The sequence below is a fragment of the Hydractinia symbiolongicarpus genome, chromosome 9 (genome assembly GCF_029227915.1).
Source record: "Hydractinia symbiolongicarpus strain clone_291-10 chromosome 9, HSymV2.1, whole genome shotgun sequence".
Lineage (NCBI taxonomy): Eukaryota > Metazoa > Cnidaria > Hydrozoa > Anthoathecata > Hydractiniidae > Hydractinia > Hydractinia symbiolongicarpus.
Genome location: NC_079883.1, coordinates 16,216,683 through 16,238,470, shown reverse-complemented (window position 1 = coordinate 16,238,470; position 21,788 = coordinate 16,216,683). Strand labels below are relative to the sequence as shown.

The 21,788-nt window shown below is 31.8% G+C and overlaps 2 protein-coding genes across 6 annotated transcripts in view; both read right to left on the bottom strand.

Moving 5' to 3' along the window:
• Nucleotides 1-16,680, bottom strand: part of LOC130656130 (fibropellin-1-like) — a 39,990-nt gene extending 23,310 nt beyond the window's left edge. For 3 of the 5 annotated variants that reach the window (XM_057458954.1, XM_057458955.1, XM_057458956.1), the window contains exons 1-4: nucleotides 10,557-10,797; nucleotides 9,764-9,830; nucleotides 1,639-1,929; nucleotides 724-908 (exon numbers count right to left, since the gene is read on the bottom strand). In XM_057458954.1, coding sequence (XP_057314937.1) covers nucleotides 724-908; nucleotides 1,639-1,929; nucleotides 9,764-9,808 — 521 coding nt within the window. In that variant the 5' untranslated portion in view covers nucleotides 9,809-9,830; nucleotides 10,557-10,797. The other 2 variants (XM_057458952.1, XM_057458953.1) reach the window with 2 other exon arrangements.
• A 966-nt stretch (nucleotides 16,681-17,646) lies between these two features.
• The window catches only part of LOC130656132 (V-type proton ATPase subunit D-like), a 30,802-nt gene continuing 26,660 nt past the window's right edge, over nucleotides 17,647-21,788 (bottom strand). The window contains exons 6-10 of the mRNA XM_057458957.1: nucleotides 19,525-19,628; nucleotides 19,058-19,124; nucleotides 18,632-18,710; nucleotides 18,175-18,257; nucleotides 17,647-18,092 (exon numbers count right to left, since the gene is read on the bottom strand). Of these exons, the coding sequence (XP_057314940.1) occupies nucleotides 18,019-18,092; nucleotides 18,175-18,257; nucleotides 18,632-18,710; nucleotides 19,058-19,124; nucleotides 19,525-19,628 (407 nt within the window). The 3' untranslated portion in view covers nucleotides 17,647-18,018. The remainder of the gene's footprint in view (nucleotides 18,093-18,174; nucleotides 18,258-18,631; nucleotides 18,711-19,057; nucleotides 19,125-19,524; nucleotides 19,629-21,788) is intronic.

Below are 21,788 nucleotides of genomic sequence, written 5' to 3'. Positions count from 1 at the left end.
ATATTGACGATGAACAGCATACTTGTTGCTTCTTCTTTCTTTCTTTTTTATATCACTTTCTTTTTATTTGTTTTCCATGCCACACCCGTCCTTTGTGTGTTCACTTACGCGGTTGTGATAATCAACGGTCACAATAGTCTGGCCACAGAAGGAAGATATTTACTGCATTCTTAATAAAAGAGATGGCTATATAGGTTCTAAACTTTTGCAGACTTTTTTACTGAAACTGAAACCTCACGACATTTTTGTGAGAGAAGTAGCAAAACTAGTTATTACTCATCCTCAGTCCCTGTTACAAACTCATCTTCAGAGTACCTGCTACAAATTTTAAAGAACAAAACTGCTTGGTATATATAAAACCGCTTCATATATATTAAACACTGGACCACAAGTCAGCGAAATAATCATCAGGGAGTTGACATCAGAAGCCTACCCTAGAAGGAATTTAGTTACATGTGACACAAAAGATGTCGAATTGCATGAAGCTTCATTCCTAGCTAAAAAAATATAACTATAATGACGAATATCTTCCTAACAAATTAAAACAGGCCTAAAAGATTAGAACAAAAGCTTGAGTTGATTCTGATTAATTTATTTTATGTGGGAGGTAAATCTTAATTTTCAATAGTCCATAATTGTTGTTTCCAAAAAAGTTGTTACAGTGACTGTTGCGCACATGTTGTACAACTAATGTGCAACTGTTGTGCAAGCTGATATACTTACCTAACCAGAAGACGAAGACTTGATCTTCTACCATATATTCGTTTGGAGACAGGTGTAATATCATCCTTGGTTGGTGTTATTTTCACATTCTGTATGTACTTATCAACCAAATCATCTTCCCTTCCAATACCCCATATATTGTTCCCATCATCATCCCAAACTTCCACTTGCATTCCAAAACCACCCTTTTATATATAAAAAAACAGCAATAAAAACAGAGGACAGAGACCCTCAGAAAACATAGTTTTGATCTTCTACACATCGTTGTTATAAAAAATTACAATGAAAAACATATGTTCTGAGAGTATGGGTATATTAAAATCAAAATGTAAAATCAACATGCGAGAAAAGGGTTGTTTTTACCTTTGCAAATGGTAAGAGTTAATATAAAACAAGTTTTGTGCTAAATAAAATCCATGCAATTTATGTGACTTTTAATGTGACTTTACCGCAATTGTGCAATGGGCATTACTTAATTTTGAGGGACAGAGATAATCACATTGCATAGGCATTTATTTGTGTGGATAATCCTTTGCACTTTTTTATTTTGAAAAATATTTTGTGATCCTTAATCTACAAAATTGGTCCAAATTCGTGAAAATTCATGCTCATAAAAATGAGTACCCTTAAAGTAGACTTTCTTATCTTCTTGATATTCTTGTTTGCTGTCACCCCAGGGAAGATTTCATTTATTAGAAATTTATTTTAATTTGGTTCCTTAAAATTGTATCTTTGTCTTTTTATTTTACACGTCGGTTTCATATCAAATATTTATTTTTTGTTAAAGTATTTTTCAGTTAAAAAAATTAAGCCCTCTTCTTAAACAATAGGTTTTTTGCTGTTAAAAAATTAATATGCATGAAAAATACAAATACGGTAACCAGCAGAATAAAAATAAGGAATAAAGAAACTTACAAAAGATCCATCGTAGGTAAACTTAATGGGATTTTTCACTCTTTTACCAATGAGTTCCCCATATCGTGGAAAATCAAATTTATCATTACCCAAAATTTTGGTTTTCATGGAATAAATACACTTCTTTTCATTACTAACAGGAAGTGTAGTCAAGCAAATTTTAAACCAGTTATCACATTTTAATAAACACAACCATCCAGGGTTATCGCAACAATCGCCTTTATAATCTTTAGAGGCACCATTGTAATAGTCCATTAACTGTACATAAACAGTTGTTTTAGCATGGACACACTAGAAAAAAATAAGATAAAAACTACTACTGCTGTAAAATGGAGGAGGTTTTTTATTGCATTTTTCATTTCTTATTTTCATTTTTATTTCTTTTTATTTGCTTTTTGTTTCCAATTTTTAATTTTGTCTGCAAAACTGGTGTTTAATTTGATATAATGAACATTTTTTAACCAATATAAATTTCGATATGGTCATTTAGTAAAACATCATCTGTGACATGGTTTGTGATTATCAACCGTTCGGGTTTTAAGTTTATTTGACATATCAACGGCGTTAAAATATGCGTTATAACGCTGAGGTTTATTGCTGTAAAAAATGTAACGGTGTTAAAATTTCTCTTGCTTCTTTAAACAGATTGGCTCTTCAATAGCAGCGTTATAACGTGTTAATAGCGGCGTTATGCATTTCTTGAAATTTTGAACATAGAAAACTTTCGAACACTGCTCAATCAGATGTTCCATAGCCATAACGTCTAACCGTTATAACGCATTATAACGTTTCTTCACGGCGACCATGGATTGTTGAAGCGTTATGCAGACGTTATAACGCCCCTACAATTGAAAGCTGCTTCTAACCGTTATAACTCATTAAAACGCTTCTTCACAATGATCGCAAATCATTATAGTGTTTTGCAGGCGTTATAACGCCCTATACTTAAAAGCTTTTTTTGATGATATTTTAATCCTAAATATTTATTAATATATATTTTCTTTCTTTTAGCTTTGTTATTTCTCTGGACCAAGTTGATTAGCATGCAGATTGTAAATTTAGAATAAATTTTAGTTTTTGTTTGTTAGTTACTTAGTTGAAAGAATAGTTTCAGTATTAATATTCGGTCTGCTTGCTTTCTCAAACGGTAACGTTAAAATGCTGACAGTTAACGCTGACAGTTATAACGCTTGAAATTAGTAAATAGAAACGCGCTTTGAAAATTAAGGCTCATTAGTGATTCAACAATGGCGGAAAACTACACTCTTGCAGATGAATTTGCGGTTGGTCAATGCAACGACAATTTATTGTAAGAATATCTCTATAGATCCAAACATTTTTCCGTTTTAGTTAGATACATGTTTTATAAAAACCAGAAAATCTTATCTAAGACTATCCTTTTTAAGCCTGACTTGTTCTTAGTTTGTTTTACTTTGTTTACACCTTTTTGTTTTTAAGAATTAATTTGCGCGAGCCTCAGATTATACCGAAAAATAGAACGAATAATAACAGCAGCTGCAGACTTATCATAAACGCGTTGTATTATTTTAGGGGATTGGAATCAATATACTTTTTTCCCAAAACTCCTGCGGTTGTCAGCTTGGACCAAACGCCACAGCCTGTTCCAACCAATTTTCAAAAATTGAATTTTTGGACATCGCTAGTCATTGCGTTGAACTAAGCAAGCTTGTGTTAGATCTGGTTGTAATGGAAGCATTGTCAACTTTAAGAGCTTTCCCCAGTGAACGAATAAAAGCCAAAACTAGAATTATGCACAGCGGAAAGATGGTTTGCAGAAAAACAATTTGCCATTTGTATGCCATAGGACAATCCCGCTAAGGTCATCAAATTTCATTTCGATCAGTTCGGTGTGTCACCTCGGGAACACGGCAACAAACACCGAAATCCACATAACACTACGGATATTTCGCATATCAATTATTTTCGGCAGTACATTCAAAACCACGCATCAGTGTATGGCCTATCTCTTCCTGGATGTGTAGCAGGTCAGCGGAATGAGCAAGTAACACTCTTACCTTCGCATCACACAATGGCGTTTGTATACCGCGCATACAAAGACGCTTGTGAGGACAACATGGTGATATCCTACAAATTATTTTGTAAGTACTGGAATGAGTTTGAACCATGCATAATAACACAAAAACCACAAACTGACTTATGCTTCACGTGTCAAAAAAAAGCAATTTGATAATAAAAAGCAGTAATGATGATGAAGTTACAAAAAAGGAAGCCGTTGTGCAGCAGCAGCAACATCTGACTGATGCGATGGAACAGAGGAGTAGTTACAACGATAAAATACTTCTTGCTACTAATTCCGTAAAGAATTCATCCATTCACACAGGAATCTGGCAAAGAACTGCAAATAGCCAAAACATTCTATGTTCGTACTCATTCGACTTTGCTCAAATGGTGCAATATCCCAATAACCCAGAACAACCTGGAGCCATATTCTTTAAAGTCCCTCGTAAATGCCATCTTTTCGGGGGTAAATAATGAAGTTGTAAATCGGCAAGTGACATACGTCATCGACGAAATAGTTGACTGCGAAAAAAGGGGCAAACGCTGTTATCAGTTATATCCACCATTACTTGGAAAACTATGGTTACAGAGAAAAAGAACTAATTTTAAATGCAGATAACTGCGGCGGGCAAAATAAAAACAACATTTTTATGAGGTACTTATGTTGGAGAGTTATCACAAAATTGCACGACAAAATTAATTACGATTTTATGCTTGCAGGTCACACAAAATTTTCGCCGGACAGATGCTTTGGTAAAATTAAGCAGAATTTTCAGAAGCGGTTTCTTCAGTCTTTGATGTTGCAAGTGCTGTTGATAGTCAACAAATATCGGTACAAACATGTCGCAGCTTGTAGGTCTCCCGAACGGCGAAGTCATTGTTCCGGTGTTTGATTGGAATACCTTTTTCAGCGCTATGTTTGTAAAGATTCCGAACATATCCTTGTATCAACATTTTAGGTTCGATATAAACAATCCGGGTGTTGTATATTTACGCCAGTTAGCTCGTGCACTGGAAATCAGCTTCGTACATTTAAAACCGGGTGTCTGCATCAATGGTTTTCCATCTGTGGTTCCACCAAAAGGATTAAATAAAGAGAGAAAAGACTCTCTACAAAGAAATACATCAGTTTTGCCGTCCGGGCACAGAGGATTTAGTTGCACCGTTAACCTAAATACTTTTAGGAATTGTTTCCACAATATTTTATGTGGCTAATATTATAATTTTTTAACTTGGGTTTAATTTAAAGAACTTTTGACTTAATTTATAACAAAAAATATTGACACCAAAAGATGCAGATTTTTAAATTTCTATTCTATGATGAAGATATTCGAATTCTTCAAAACAGCTTCATTTGTTACTAAAATTAGTAATAATGGTTCAACATAAAATGTTGATTAAATGTAATTACCAATTAAAACAAGCGCTAAATTTAGAACATTCTAAAATTAATACAAGTAATTTGCTTTATGGCGCGCCTCAGCGGCATAAAAGTTCAGTACTTTTAGCCTTTTGGTACACTAAATTGATATTGTTACTATTTTATACCTTGTATCTAGGCTGTTGTGCCAGTTTATTATTAGCTAATTGTAATAATTGTGAATATTTTGAGAGTTTTAACTTAATTATAAGTTTGAGTTAATATAATAACACTTCATTTTTAACTTCAAAAAATCGTAATAAAGTCTATAATGGCTCATCATTCAATTATTATATAGAACCCGTAAATTTTTTGAACCAATTCAAAAACGAAATGGATAACCGCGTGGTAGATATTATGGTTGGGAAAACGAGAAACAAAAGACAGGCAATGGGCTTGTGAAGTGAAGTTAGATAAAGGGGACCATTTAGTAGAAGGTCAGGAAAATTTAATGCCATGGGGCAAACATAATCATCTAAAAAAAATATGTCTTCTCAAAGTCCATGATAATGAAGAAACAGCAAAAGGTCTGTAACTGTCTTATTTCTTGAAGCTGAGTATTTTTTATTTTTATTTTTTTAAATTGCAAACCTTTTTCTAAATAAAACAAAATTTTCTATGTCTTCCTTTTTCAGAACATGACAATATTAATAAACAGAAATCGCTGAAGCGAAAAGATATGGCAGGTTGGTCTTTTAAAAAAATGTGTGAATAATTAATAACTTTAATATTTTGACACATCACCATTTTTTAGAAAATAATATATCAAAAAAACAAAGCGCATCTGAAACACAAGGCGCAGTAAAAAAATCGACAGAAAAAAAGGACGCAGAAGGAAACGATGCTGATTCCACAGGTTTTTTGTTTTAAAGTTTTCTGTGGTAATGCACAGAAGTTGATTAATGAAAATCGTTGCATGATTATTCTTAAAAGCAAGTTGTTTAAAGGAACCGAACTGGACTTGAAAAAAATCATTTTGATTATTTTGTTTTTAACAGACACCATTGTTTTTAACAAATTGCGTAATTGTCTGTGTTGTGAAATATGCACAAAAAAGGATTTTCGAACGTCAGATATTATTAGCTAACTTCGCGCTAACCGTCGCAAAAGAGAACTGAAGGCTGGCTTCCTACTATGGTACTTTATATTTCGTATTTATAATTTAGTACTTTATAATTTCGGCTATTACGCTGTTTGTTTACTTTCTTGTGAAAAAGTGTCAGCCAACAGCCAATATGAACGTTATTATTTCTACTTAAAAAATAGTCACTCCGTGTTCATCTTTAGACTTTAATGTACAAAGTGCCTATAAGCAGTTCAAAAAGAGCCAAGAACTATCCAAAAATAAATGGCAAAATCTGTGGCAGCCTTTGGATGACGTGAGCCCTTTAAATATTTTTTATTCCACCAAAACATTTTTCTCAAATTAAATTTTTGGTATTTACGTGTAAATGAATTATTTTTAGGCTACTCCAAAAATTAATACCATAAGTGCAAACAATGTGAGTACATTTTATGAATGCAATAGATTTTATGTTTTATAAGGAAAAATGAATAATATCTAAAAATAAGAATCATTTTTTAGGCTAAATCAACGAGACCTGTGGAAATTAAAAATATTAAAACAACATTACACAGCGTGAGTATTTAGTGCACTCAATAATCGCCTGCAATAAAATTCGGATGGAATTTATCAGCGTAAATGTCATTTTAGGCTACATCCACACCACAAGAGCAAATAAAACAAAAAAATGTTGGATGTGATACTGTAAGCATTTATTGTGTAATCACAAATCTTTTTAAATAAGATGTTTTGAAACAAAATTGGCTACTTACACAAAAACACAAATTAGTATTAAATAACTGTTTTAGTTGTGACTATAATTTCAGAAGAAATGTTGCTGTTGTAAAAAATTGGAGAATTTAGAAAAAAACAGGAAGCTTTCAAAGAAAAGTACAGGAGTAAGTTCCTATCTACACATTAAAAGAACCGACTATGACGGTTTTCTGAAAAAAACAACTGATATTTTTTTCTCGTTTTAGACAATTAAACACAATTCTTGGGAAGTTGCAGAATATGGAAGAGTGGAGAAAGACTTCCGTAGAAAAACCTGCAGAAAAACAGCAGCAGCCGGACAATGAAGTTATTGCTGGTGATATAACGAAGCTGGTTACGGGTATGTGGCTAAAGATGTACACCAGTTAGCGCTGAAATCGAAAAACCGCCACCTATTCGCAATAAGCTTGCTGAACGTTTTTTTTACTGCTGAGGAGATGGGAAACACGTGGTAAGATCCGCGTACTCCTCCAATTAAAGAACTTGATAAAGACAGGATGGATATTGTGAAGAAATTGGTTTTCAAAGTGTTCCCCTCATCAGAGCAGTCAAAGGACTGGCTTCATGTCCTGAGTAAAGTAAAAGCACGTTGCCAGGTTTACCGCCTCGACAAGTAAAATAAGGAACAAAATCACCACTTGATTAACATGTTGACGGCGGTAAACTCGCAACCACCTGAACATGAACATGACGAGTATCAGCTCAATGCAGACTTAGATGAAATTCTAAATTTTTGAGATAACTTTCCTTGTATAAAAGCATAAAAAAGTAGTCTTAGCTTAGATTATTCAAAAAATTGTTCTAAAGAGAGTCTAAAAATACTAAAAAATGATACTCCGAGAGTTTTTCCCTTCTTGTTAATTTTGTTTTGGAAGTTTAATCGTTATTTATGGTAGTTTAATCGTTGTTGTTATAAGTATAGCTATAATATATTAGTTTCCATGCTAATTCTAGCACTGTTGAGCAGTTTTTATTTAGCAGAATTCGTTAAATTAGAAAAAAGTTACTCACATCTATATGTTTCGTGTTGATGCTTCTTCATTTCTTATGCATCAAGCTTAGAGACTAATTTCTTTTCTTACTATGGCACACCATGAGGTACGAGCACATGCATGTTTTTTTTCTTCGCAAGTTCATTCATTTGATTGGTCTTCGATTTTAATTTGACTTTATGGCTCATTGACTTCGTGGTCTTCGATTTTATAAAGTCCTTTTTACACCTATCAAATTTTGTAAACAGCGACACATGTTTCCCACGATTAATACCGTGGAAAAAAATCGTTATTTAGTATTGCTTAATTCTTTTTTTCTTAATACAGCGAGAATATATTTTCTTAATCAATTATAAATAGTTTCCATCATACTTTCTTTTCCAGGATGAAATTTTCCACTAAAAATGGCTAATGTGGCACTATCCGGGTAAGAACGCCTATAAAGACAAAAATAAAAATTTGAAAAATTGCTGATTGTGTTAAACAAAAAGAATTGTTTTTATCATCTCATCCCTTCCAATGGTGCAAACAGATATTCAGCGCGGGATCGTAATTATTTAGTCTCGCTTTGTTGATATTCCACTCCCCTGCTTATTATCGACATTCAGTGCATGCTATTGTGAGTGGACTTTCGTGTAAAAGAAAAAAAAATGAGAAGGTTGCAAAAAAAGGAGAACAGTTTTACAAAACAAGTGCATATGGATTTTTAAAATAACACAATAATTAAATTCCGAAATTTGTCATTGTTGAGAAATAAAAGTCCTGTGAATTTATTGTTTAAAAGTTTAGCTAGAACTCTTGTGACTCTCGTCATTTTCGCTATATTTACGTTGCCCACTGTTTCAAGTTATGAATAATTTATTAGAAATCAGCCACGCTATGACACAATCAGTATCCCGCATAATTCTGTATAAATAAAAAAAAATAATTCTTTTCCTTGTTTCAAAATTCTAAAGCGTGAGGAAGTTCAAAGCTGTGTGTCTCTTAAACATTTTCGCTCTCAAAGTTCCACTATTTTTAAGGCCAAAAAGTGCATAGAATTCAATAGATCGAGGCAGAAAAAGCCCATAATAAATTATTCTCAAAATACTAAATTCTTTGAATATGAAATGAGGTGAAGTCTCAGGTTGTGTTCAGAACAAAATAAGAACAAATCAGGCTGAGAATAGCCAGGAGAACTAGTATACTTTTTGTATTTAACAAGCCAGCTTCAGGTCACATTTTAATCACATTTGTCAAACGGGCCTTTAGACAAGAACATTATCAATGAAAAAAACAACATTAGTAGCTACTATGTTTTAGAACAAGCTTACACATGAACGGAACAATTACACGTTGATGTAAATAAACGTTTTTTATAACAATGTAATCACATGTTACGTAATACTGACGATAATCTCGAAACTTGGAAAGAAAATAAATTATAAAACAATAGCTAAGATTATTGATCTCAGGTTGACTTTTTAAATAATCATTAGACACTTGTTGAACACTAAGTCAAAGTTATTTTTTTCAAGCGAATTCGGAAGTGCGGAAGCGTTATAACGCTGCTAAAAACGGCACATAATCGAGAAGCGTTACTAACGCGTTATAACGCTGGTTGTCTTATCACCATTTAACGCTTGTAAATTTAAGATCAAAGTGTTAAATTAACCCTGAAGTGGAAGCATTACAACGCCGTTATAATAATGAAACGGTCGAAAATCGCAAACCATGTCATATCTAGGAATAGCAGGGTTGAGAGATATCTTTCCTTAAAGGATATCACTAAATTTCGTTGATCTATATACAGACACACAAAAATTAATAAACATTCTGTAAAGACACAATATTTACCATCACAAGGCAAACAAATAAGATAGCATGTATTGTGTTATCCATTATTGTTCTTGTCAATGTTTACCTGCAAGAGAAGGAATATTAAATATCATTTAGGGAAAAATACTGCACTGGAAACAAGACCTTTTGTTATTAAAAACAAAACTTATTAACAAAAGAAACAAACAAAATATTTAGAAAGCTTATTTGCTTGGATGTAAAAAGCCTAATTCTAACAAGTTTGATGAAAATTGATTTTGAAATAATGCTTGCAGTAGCTTCATAAAAAACAGGGAAAAAAGAAGATGTGCGACCATCTTATACTTGTTTGTTTTTAAGCACGTTCTTTATTCATTGTATAGCTATTATGCAAATTATTTTGTAACAACAGTATTTCAAGTTCTGCTTGAATAAAATAATGCAATAATATGTGCTCGGGTTAAAAAATAAAATTTCATAAAGGCTGAATGGAATTTTTTTAATAAGAAAAACTTTTTGTTTTTTCGTTTCTCAGATTTCCTCAATACTCATTTTTTATTAAAAATGATAGATATTTGAAGGAATTTTAATACTGCAATATCCCATAGTGTCTAAGGTATTTCTGTAATTTCACCCTTTAAGTATAAATATCTGCTTAAAACATAAAAAACTGACATTACAAGGGTTTACTTGTTTGCATTAACTATGATGTTAAAGTTATTAAATAAGTTCTTGTGAGCACTTTCACATTGAATTTGCAGCTTGCTGGCAAAACTGAAAAGAGCAGTACAAACATACTAAATATAATTCCTTTCTCTAGTAAACTGCATACCTACTAACTCAATGACAATAAGACTTTTAGTTCTTCTTCTATTCCTTGCTTATCTTGAGCTGAATTCCTGAATAAGAAAATAGTGAAAATGAAGTACTTCAGAATTAAGTAGTGTATACAGTGTCACAATCCTTACACAATCATAACAAATGCTTTCTAAGCACAAACCTATTAAAACATTGGAATGAAAGAGTAAACAAAGTGGATACACAGTTTTGACCACACGTATTCATATCATATTTCAATATGTACATACAGTCAAGAAAGGAAACCATGGAAAACCATTCATTTAAAATAAAAAATGATAAATCATGTTGGAATTATCTCTACATCATATTCTTGAAAAAGTTCGTTTTTTTTCTAAAAGAAAACAAGATTATCATCTTTACAGACATCAACTGATGTGTGTCTTAATTCACAAATGTAAACAAAATAAAATAAATGAAGTGAAGTGAAGCAACATGATTAAACAAATCAATATTATGTTGTAAGGTTGTGTAAAACACTTGCACGATTCTTTAAGTGATCTAAACTAAACATTGAATTCTCCATTTCTTTGCCTAATCCTATATTATAATGTGTTTGTGAGTCCATGGCACAAAAATCACGGGTCACTTTTCTAAAGCTCACAAAATGTCTCCAAAGTGTGGTGTTACGTTAAAAATTTATTGAAAATAAGGTCCCAAATGAGAAAAGAGGGGATTCTATCTGTTATTTATACTACAGCGCTGTACATAGCCATGTTTTAAATAATTTATTTTTAACACCAGTTTGGCATGCGTGCGTCGTATCTCACCGAAACAAGTTGTTTATGAACTGAAAAGAGAAAACCAAATTGAAGAAGGCTGTCTCTTTTTTATATCTTTTGTACTTATTTATTTAAAATAAATCCTGAAAAACGTTATTTGAAACAAAGCATGCCAATGTTTACTCGTCACAGGTTAGTTTAAAGCTTATTTGTTCTTCTTATCTTCCATTCTTGTGTTCTTAGACCAAGGTTGCTTCTTTTGTAAAAATCTATTGCATTCAAATATAATTTGATTATAAAATGTAAAATAAAAACTGTTGTTGTCGAGTATAAAAACATACGAAGAGATCTGATTGGAAATGCATCAGACAATTGTATACATTTCCAATCTGCTATCTTTAAAACAAGGAAAATTTTAGTAATTAAAGTAAAGTTTGGACTTTTATCCAGAGAATACTACTGAGAAAGCCAAAGAAAGGCAAGTGCAACATTAAGAACATGATGTAATATTGTTTAGAGTATCTGGTAGAGCAATGAATTTAGGTACATAACGATTTTTTAGCCGTCTTAACTTTCAGAGCAAGAGCATGTTTTCTTTCACACTTTTTTTATAAGAATATACACTGAAAAATGGATTAGAAGTTATGAATATCCTAATGTCCAAGTTCGATTGTTGGTTCTGTATGATGCACAAAATTTTATTACAAGTTCACTTTATTATTGAAATTGGATAGCCTCTTCAGTTCATATTGGTACTGCTATCCATGAGGGTCCTCAAATAGACAACCCCCTAAGATATCAATTCTATTCTCATGCAGAACACTAAACAAGAACCAAAACCTCCCACACCGGAATCAAACACTGTGCCACAAGGCTACTATTTTTATTGATATCAAGTAATCTCAAATTCTTTATTTGTCCAAAGCAACAATAGGTCCGTTACACGTAACAGAATTTGCCATAAGCTATAGCAAATTATAGCAGGCTTTACTCAATTAAGGTTACTGTAAAGAAAAAAAATCACTTGATGAGTAGTCTCAGAAAAAACCTTAAAATTTATCAATACTTTTATATATTTTCTTATTTTTTATTTTTTTTTGTTTTTGAATGTTTGATGAAAGACTTTCTTGTTGGTGTTATTTTCGTGAGATGTTAATTTTCCAAAAAGAAAATATAATGAATTAAACACACACCATTTTTTTTTCACTGTACGTTTTAAAATGGCTTCTTTTTCCGAACGTGTGGTCACAGACTTCTCGTTTTTCACTATTATATTCAGCATAAATTAAATTCAAAAAGGTTCCCGTTTTTTTTTTTTATAACAACGTTGTTATGAAATTATTTGTAATTATATATAATCATTCAAAAAATGCATATTTTTTTCTTTCTGTCGTCATAATTCGCTAATCAGTAATTTATACAAAAAAATCCGGGAACCTTTTGTGCATAATTTATTCAGCTTTCCATTACCGAAAATGTTAATGAGTCAATAGGAAGCTTTCGGAAAAAGAGACCACAAACATAAAGGCATGTATGCAAAAATTTACTAACGAGACATTTGTTTTTAAAGATTTTCGTAAGTGTTATGAAAATGTTGATGGAAGTGTGAACTTTTTCTTTATGCTGAATATGTGTGCACACGTTCAGAATTATTAACAGACAGAAGTCAGGGTTACAAGAGAAAGCTTATATGCATACTCCTTAACTTATATGCATACTCCTTAACTGATTTTTTTAATGATTTTTTATACGACATTTATATATATATTTTTATATATCGATGGTAAAAATAAACTATCTAAAAAATATTATTACGCATATATTTCTACGGTAGTTTCATATCATGCATAATGTTTACAAAAAATATGCTTAATTCATTTTGCACATATTTTCTCGAAGGTGTGAAGGATATAAACCTCTGAAAAGGCTTTTTCTAGAAAAAAGGGATGTTCCAAATATTTTCAAAATATGTCATTCGAAAGAGAATTTTTTTTTTTCTATATGCCATGAATTTTTTGCAAAAAACCTAAAAAAAAAATTTGTTTCCTTTACAGTAACCTTAGGCAATGTATATTTTCAGGTCATAGTTATGCTAAGAATATATTAGGAATAATATTAATATTATCATGTCATGAACAAGCGAGTTTATTCTAGGCTACATTTCGACAGCTACAGATGTCATCGACGGGCAATGATCGTAATCATCTTGGCTATTTATTATTTGAAGAGATAATTAGAGGATCGAAATTAACTAATCAGATCACAGCAATTAAAGTAATTAACTTTTTCACGTACCCAGATGGAAGCAATGGATTGATTAAAATCTCTCTTTTTTTCTAAAAGTTCTTTTTGAAAATTACTCCACTTCACAAATCGGAATCAAAATCAGACTTTATCAACTACCATCTCTGTCCAAAATACCTGAACGCGTTGTACATCACCAACTCTCAAACTATATTGAAAACAACTATTTGCTGAAAAACAGTCCATTTGGTTTCCGCCGGCACAGATCAACCGAATTAGCCTGTAACATCTTGTTTCATAATATTCGTAAAAACATTGTCAATGGCTACCTAACAGGGGTGACTTACATTGATTTAAGTAAGGCATTCAACACGGTTAGTCATTCGTTCCTTCTATCCAAATTACCATCTTACGGAATAACTGGAAAGGAATTGATTTGGTTTGAAAACCTCTTTAAAATCTCTTTAACCGTAAGCAGTGCGTATTCTGCGACGATCACCTCTCTGGGGACTATCCAGTCTTCAGAGGAGTTCCACAAGGACCAATTCTTGGACCAACGTTATTTTTATTTCACTTGGATGATATCGACACCTGCCTACGTCATTGTAGTATCCTCAAATACGCTGACGATACCGTTTCATACGTTCATGGGAAAAATTCTGAATCTATTCAAAAAATGTTGAATATTGACATGCCTAAAATCTATAATTGGGTGAGAAACAACGACTTGTCTCTAAACCTCAAAAAAGGTAAAACAGAAACAATGATATTTGGAACCACAGGTCGTATTTAAAAGGCTGCACCACTAAACTTAATACTCAACGGATCCAGTCTAAACCAAACAACATCTTACAAGTATTTGGGAGTCAATCTTGATTCAACAATTTAAACGAAGATTTTACCTAGAAATACAAAAAACTTAGTTCCCAATTACGACTGCTGTCAAAAGTACGTCCTAACTTGACTGTAGAAGCAAACAAAATGATTTACACAAGTATTGTTCCAGTGTTTACCTATTGTGGGATTGTGAACCTTAATCTGTCGAGAACGTCAATAGCAAAACTCGATCAAATGCACGATCGTGCTGTTACCATAATCACTGGGAACAAAAGTCAACAAGAAATCATCACTACGAACATGACATCAATCAAATGTCACACGTGTAAAATTGTCAGACGATCAATTACAACAAAACTTCCATCGCCTATGGACAATTACTTTGAAATGATGTCACACTCCAAAAGAACAAGAAATAATAAACAGTCAATAAAGTTACCAAAGGTAAAAACTAAGAAAGCACAAAGTGGTTTTTTCTATCAAGGTGCACATATTTAAAATAGTTTGTCAGAGACATCCGTTACGAAAATAACGAGAATATGTTTTTAAAAAAACTAGATAATTTTAGCTTTTAACTCTTTAACTTCTTTAACTTTTTATCTCTAACTTCTAACTAGTTTCCAGTATGGTTTGGAAAATATATGGTATTATACTAATCATGTATTTTTGCTTTTAAAATTATTATTTTATTCTTTCTTTGACAGGACTCATTTGGAAAGCAGTTATTTTACACTTGTAAATATATATGTAAACATCTCTTTTAATAATACAGAGACTATGTCTGTCTGTTTGTAACAGGCAAAGTGGATAAGTTCATTTTTCTTTGATTGGCCGAAAAAGTTATGTCTCAAATGCTAAATTTTCTGACGTTACGGCGCAACGTTAATAACACTACTTTAACGTCAATATCTTATATTAAGTTAATGAAGCCATTACAGTGCATTTAAAACTTTGAGGTCAAATAACTTGGAAACGAGGTGGTGATGTCAATGATTTTTCACCGCGTGGGTAACTAGAGACCACCTGGGACCAATTTGGGTAAGTTTCCCAAATCGGTTTCCCCAAATCCGTTTCGGTAAGACGGGGTGGATGAAGTCATCAAAAAACTTTTGAACCACAATATTTTCGTAAAAGGTATACAAATTACTAAAAAAAAAATTGTCAGCGAAATTTTTAAACCCTTATATCTTATTAACCGTTCATCAAGAGTACATGATCATATATATTTTCTTGATCAGCGCTTTAAGCTCTACACAATAGAGGCAACGTGAAAAGAAGGTTCTAATTTATTTTTTTTGTGGATGGGTTGCTGACGTCATCAAAATTTAAATGACGCTTCTTTTTCGTCTTTAATTTGCACATGTGGATTTTTCCACGGGCTTTATCTATATAATAATACAAAGCTTCCATCTGTCTGTCTGTGACTTTTGCAAAGTGGATTATATTCTTCACTATTTTCTTTGATAAAGTCTGTAAAACATCCCCCATAAAATTGTTCTGTTATTTACCAAACGTTAACGTTAAAATAATATTAACGTCACAGAAAAGTATATTAAATTAATGAAGCTATTACAGTGCATTTAAAACTTTGAGGTCAAATAACTTGGAAACGAGGTGGTGACGTCAATGATTTTTCACCCCATGGGTATCTAAAGACCACCTAGGACTAATTTAGGTAATTTTCCCAAACCTGGGTCCCCAAATCCGTTACATTTTCTTGATCAGCATTTCAAGATCTATACGATGAAGGCAAAAGGTATAAAAATTTCTAAATAAATTTTTTTGGGTTTTGACGGGCCATTGCTAACGTCAGCAAAATATTTAAACCCTTATAGTTCATTAACCCTTCATTAAAAGCACATGATCATATACATTTTCTTGGTCAGCATTTTAAGCTCTACACAACAGAAGCAACGTGAAAACAAGGTTCTAATTTTATTTTAGTTTTGTGGATGGGTTGCTGACATCATCAAAATTCAAGTAACGCTTCTTTTTCATTTTTATCCTGCCTCAGTGGATTTTTCCACTGGCTTTATCGACTAGTTATGTATATAACCTGAAACGACCTATCCTGTATAAATATTTTATAAATAATAATAAATAATAATAATAACTAATAAAGAATATTACATACCTTTTGCAACAAAAAAAACTTGGAAGCTGGTTTGTGCAGAAGAATAAACATCCCACCCATGATCCTTAGATTCTTTTGCAAAAGCTATAGAAAACATAACTTGTTTTCTCAGTGCAAAACATGACAATGCTAACAATTATTGATCCACTTTACCATCACATCACCTTAAGAACACAAATTAGCACAAACAATAACAAAAAACACTTTAAAATTTATGCAAAATTTCATTTAAAGATTTAGCTTAAATATACAAAATGCAGGATTTCTATGTAAATTGCAAAATAAAAACAAATGAATTCTGCTTATACTGTAAAATATTGCTAAAATATGGTTAAATGCAAAGAAATTACCTTAAGATCTTTGTAAAATTAAGCAAAAATAGAACATCTAAATGTGACCTATTGTAAACTTGAGAAAAAAAATGAGAATACAGAAAAAGTGACATATTACAAAAAATTCTACATCCACAAAAATGTCACAAAACTGTTGACTGGCAAAAAATCACACATTTTTTTGTCTGCATTAATTCTAGGCAACATAAAAATGCTTTACAAAAACAAATGGCATAAAATAATTATACTGAAGGTGAGATGCTCACACCAAGACTGCTAAACGTATTTACTTAAAAACTTCAATGGTGAGTGAAATGTGACATACAGACACCAGTTGAATCAAGAAGAAAAAACATTAAAAGCATTTAATAAAATAAATTTTCCTCGTGAAACTTGAAGGTGTGAAAACAGGACTTCCATAGATGAACAATTAAGAATGTATACATCCTGAAAACTATTTGTGTAGAAGTAGAACCTTTACGCACATACTTTTTACGATATTCTATTAGAGATTTAAAAAACAATAATTACTAAATGTTATGCTGTAAATAGCATGTGAACGTTTACAAACAATTAGGTCATGCAAGTATATATGTGGTGAAAGATGTCAAAGACAGTGTACAATACAAAACATGCAAGTAAAGGTAAAGCAATGTTATACAACTTTGAGCATTTCACAGATTTTCAGATCAATTAGAATATTTTACTTTGCAATATTATCTTCTATGACAGGAAAAATTATGGCTAATAAAGTGCACTTTCAAACATAAGAATAAAGCACAAAATACACATAACTAAAAGATAATTGTCTCTTTTATTTTTCAAAATTCATATTTACTAAATTAATTGAATAGTAATTTTACAGAAATTAGATAATAAAAAAAAATTTATCTGATGTTAAAAAAAACATGGGTGTTTCACTTGTTATTGTTAAAAGATACTGCAAGTACTAATCTGACACAAAGTGAAAGATGATTACCTAGAGATATGCCATGAAAAACATTGGGTACAGATCTCAAACCCTTTGAATGCATATAATCTTAAAACCCTTAGATGTGATTACAATTTTTAACTTTATTATCCAAAGTTCCAAACAAAAATCAACAAAACCAAAATTTTTTTGCTACTTTAATAAAGGTGTAAATATGCTTTGTGTTAAAATTGATTTTATTTAAACAATAAATCTTCATCGTCTCCCTCAGGGTCCAACATGTTAGTCGATTGTTCTGTATCCATGTCAACTAAAAAACAACACCAACAACAATAAGCAAAAAGAGCAAAAGGGCACAATAACAACTAGTGAGCTGTATGTGAAAATCTAACCTGGATGCTCCAGCTGATATTTTCGTAACTCTTCCTCCTTTATGGCTTTATTAGCTTTTTTTTTTTCTTGGATTTTCTTCAGCCTGTGAATGTAAAAATGTAAATCGCAAAATAAAATTTTAAGACTGCCTTTGACTAATAAACAAAAATTTGACTTTATAATAAAAAGTTAATTTTTTCGGGAAAAGTTAGAATACCGAATGGGTCATCAGCATTGCTACCACAGCAGTTCTGCTCTTTCAGCATTTATAACTTAAAATGACCCTCACACTTGTTATAAATGCTTAAGTCAATTATTATTACTTCTCAGCACTAAACATCATTGCACAACTTCTTGTTTAGCATGTCAACATTGTATTTGAAAACGTGAAATTAAAATTGGGTGTGCAAAGGTTCATGTTGGACCTTGATAAGGCCTAACAACTTTTTGTAAACATTTTATAAGTATACAACATACCGATAAAATTCTTCTCTTTCCATTTCATCCAATTCACTTGTGATATAAGCAATCGTCCTCTCAATCCTTGGGATGATGACTAAGAAAACAGTGCGATGTATTATACATTTGAACAAGGTATTCCATCACAGAAATGTAACTTCCTCCAAACAAACTCAAAAATTTTTTTCTGTTTTCTATTTCATATATTAAAACAGAAATTCAAGTCTATCAAAAAGTTTTTAAAAATTCACTACTCAGTTATTTTTAGTCATGTGAGTTTAATTTTTCAATTTTTTAATTTTTCTAATTTTATTAGAAAAAGAATGAGACCTTATAGTTAAAACCATTTAAAATTTAAGAAGTGCAGGTAGTCAGAAGCACTTGCTTTTGTTTTTATGTTGTCCGGAAAAGGATAAGTAAGCTAAAAAAGGGAGAATATATTACCATGCTCGATAGCATTTACTCTTCGGTTGGTGATTTTAATAGCTTCATCTAGTGTAACAAATGCTGTCTAAAAAAATACAGGTAGTTTCAACATAATTAGAAATGTAAATTTTAAAATTATAAAACATGCCCTAACAATTGTGTGGCTATTGTTTAACATTCTGGCATTCCTTTGGGAAAAATTTTTAAAATTGGTATTGTTTATATATAAAAAATGTAATATAAGGAAGGCTCAGCAAAGAAATTTTAAATGGGTGTTGGATTGGGAACACTGTAATTTACAGCATAGGTGGTAATAAAAAGGGAATAAAAAATCAAATTGCTGCATGACTCACTAATACACAACTAAAAAGAAGAATATAGTATTTTTTGTAGCATGTAAAACTTAAAATTTCTGGATTCTTATTTTGCATGCAAAGTGAGGTACCCAACAAATTATGCCAAGCTTTTACTTGACCAAGTTTTACCTGCAGCGAAGCCAAATCCACCAATAACTGAACTGCCTTGTTGAACATAGATGAGCAATTGTTTACTTGCTGCCCCCCTCTTGAAAGACCAGTCAGTTCATAAGCTAAAATTGATGAATTTAACCTTACAAATATCTAAATTAATGACTGACAAAAATTAGGAAATAAAGGTTTACACATTCTCTAGCTAATATTCCTAATAAGTCTAATAAATATTTCCATTCTGTAGTTTTTCTGAGAATTATTTTGTAATTAAAGAATGTTGCAAGACTATTGTGTTTCGAATATGAATGCTGTGAAATAAAAAAACAACAAAAAACATTGTCTAGTCAAAATCAAGTAAGTGCAATGAGAGTGTGTAGATTGTTCTTGAATTCTAATTGGGGTATTCTTGAACTCTAATTGGGGTGTTCCATCAGTAAAGTAATTACACCTCTAAAAGCTTTTGTAGCTCTATTTTAGAATATCCCTAGGAGTTTTTTTAAAATCTTCCATGAAGGACTGAAGTATTCTAGTACACCCTACTTTGTTATATTACACCCTTAAGAATTCACCTCTTTCAAAGCTATAACAGTTAAGGGTGTTTTGCACATCTTAAAATTTCTGCATGCCCTAGTCGGTGTTTAAAACCCTATCACCTGTCTAACATCGTGGGAATATTTTCATCAAATAGGTGTTACAGGCTGTCAGATTACGATGTTGAGCTTCCCAGAAGACCTGAAAATGGGTTTGGACAGAAAGGTTGCAGATTTTCATATTATCAATGTATATAACAGGCCTGGTGTTAGGGTTTCCGGCCAAACACCAAAAACCAGGTCAGGGCACAAAATACGGCATATGTTTGTAACAATAATGATTTTAAAACGGTTCAAACTAAATACAATGAAACTAAATTTAAATAATTGATAAATAATTGATAGGAAAAACGACAAGCCTGTTGAAAATGAAAAAACAAAGCCACATGAATAAAACTCACCAGCTTGCCAGAATATTGTGCTGAATGCCCTAATAAAATTTGCTTGTTAAGACTAACTTGAATTGAGAATTTTAAATAATTAAATTTGAATTTGAAAATAAGTAAAAAACGCTTGATGTTGATGCAACTCTCGCTATACCTCGGAGGTTGAGAGGAAGACTTTTTTACATGTTGAACTAAAAATATATATATTACAAGAAATGATTGCGTTGGGACATGACACATAATAAACTATACAACAATTAACAATACATTGGGGAGAGTGATTACAAATGAACACAGTGATGGAGAACAGACAAAAAAACAAGTGAGACATTGAACGAGAATGAAGACATAGGGGACAATGGACAAACATGGTGTAATATTTAACAAACATAAAAAACACAAGTTTTACTTTTTAAATAATAACGCAACACTCCCCGAACGGATGATAAAATTTTGACATTGGAATATTCCCAACTAAACGCTTTTATGAATTGACTTCGCGACGGATGACATTTCGCTTAAATCTTCCATAATATTTAAATCCGAAATACAATGTATCATTACTAATTCTCTAACAGATCGAAATGTTTCTCTATTGCATCCTTCGTTACAGTTTCGATAAGTTACGTTGACTTTTCGTATCCTTCCGTCCTTGCTTTTTATTACTGATTTTATCATTTCATATTGATATTTTGATGCGACATATGTATCTTGTTTCAGAAATAAAACAATATCTCCTTTTTGTAAATCGTAATCTGTTTTAAACCATTTGGGTTGGTACATCAACTTTGGTACATAAACTAACAATCAATTTTCAAACCAACTATTGAAAATGTTCTTGTTTAACTTGATAAATTTCTTAGGATTATGTGAAATTGTTAAGACTCCATCCGGACTTCTTTCGTTATTTCTACCAAGTCGTAATCGGTTGGGCGTAATAAGATCCATGGACTCAAAATCTGAAACAATATTGCCTAAAGCTAATGGCATATCATTAATACAGTTCGCAATTTGTGCTACTGAAGTTTCCCATTGAATAATGGATAATCGCTCATTTCCGTATTTTTTCTCCACAGATGACTTTATTTCATGACAGATGACTTAAATTTCATGGTTGAACAACTTTTGACTAGCTGGCTGCCTTTATCAGGTAACAATTTCTTCAGATACCCACCCTCACATGATAACAGAATGAAGGCTTGAACAAATGCATCTGAACTGTAATCCTCCATCATTTTTATACTCATCATTGATGTTATAGTGCAACAAAAAACTGCCATCCACACTTTGATTGTCCTTCTTT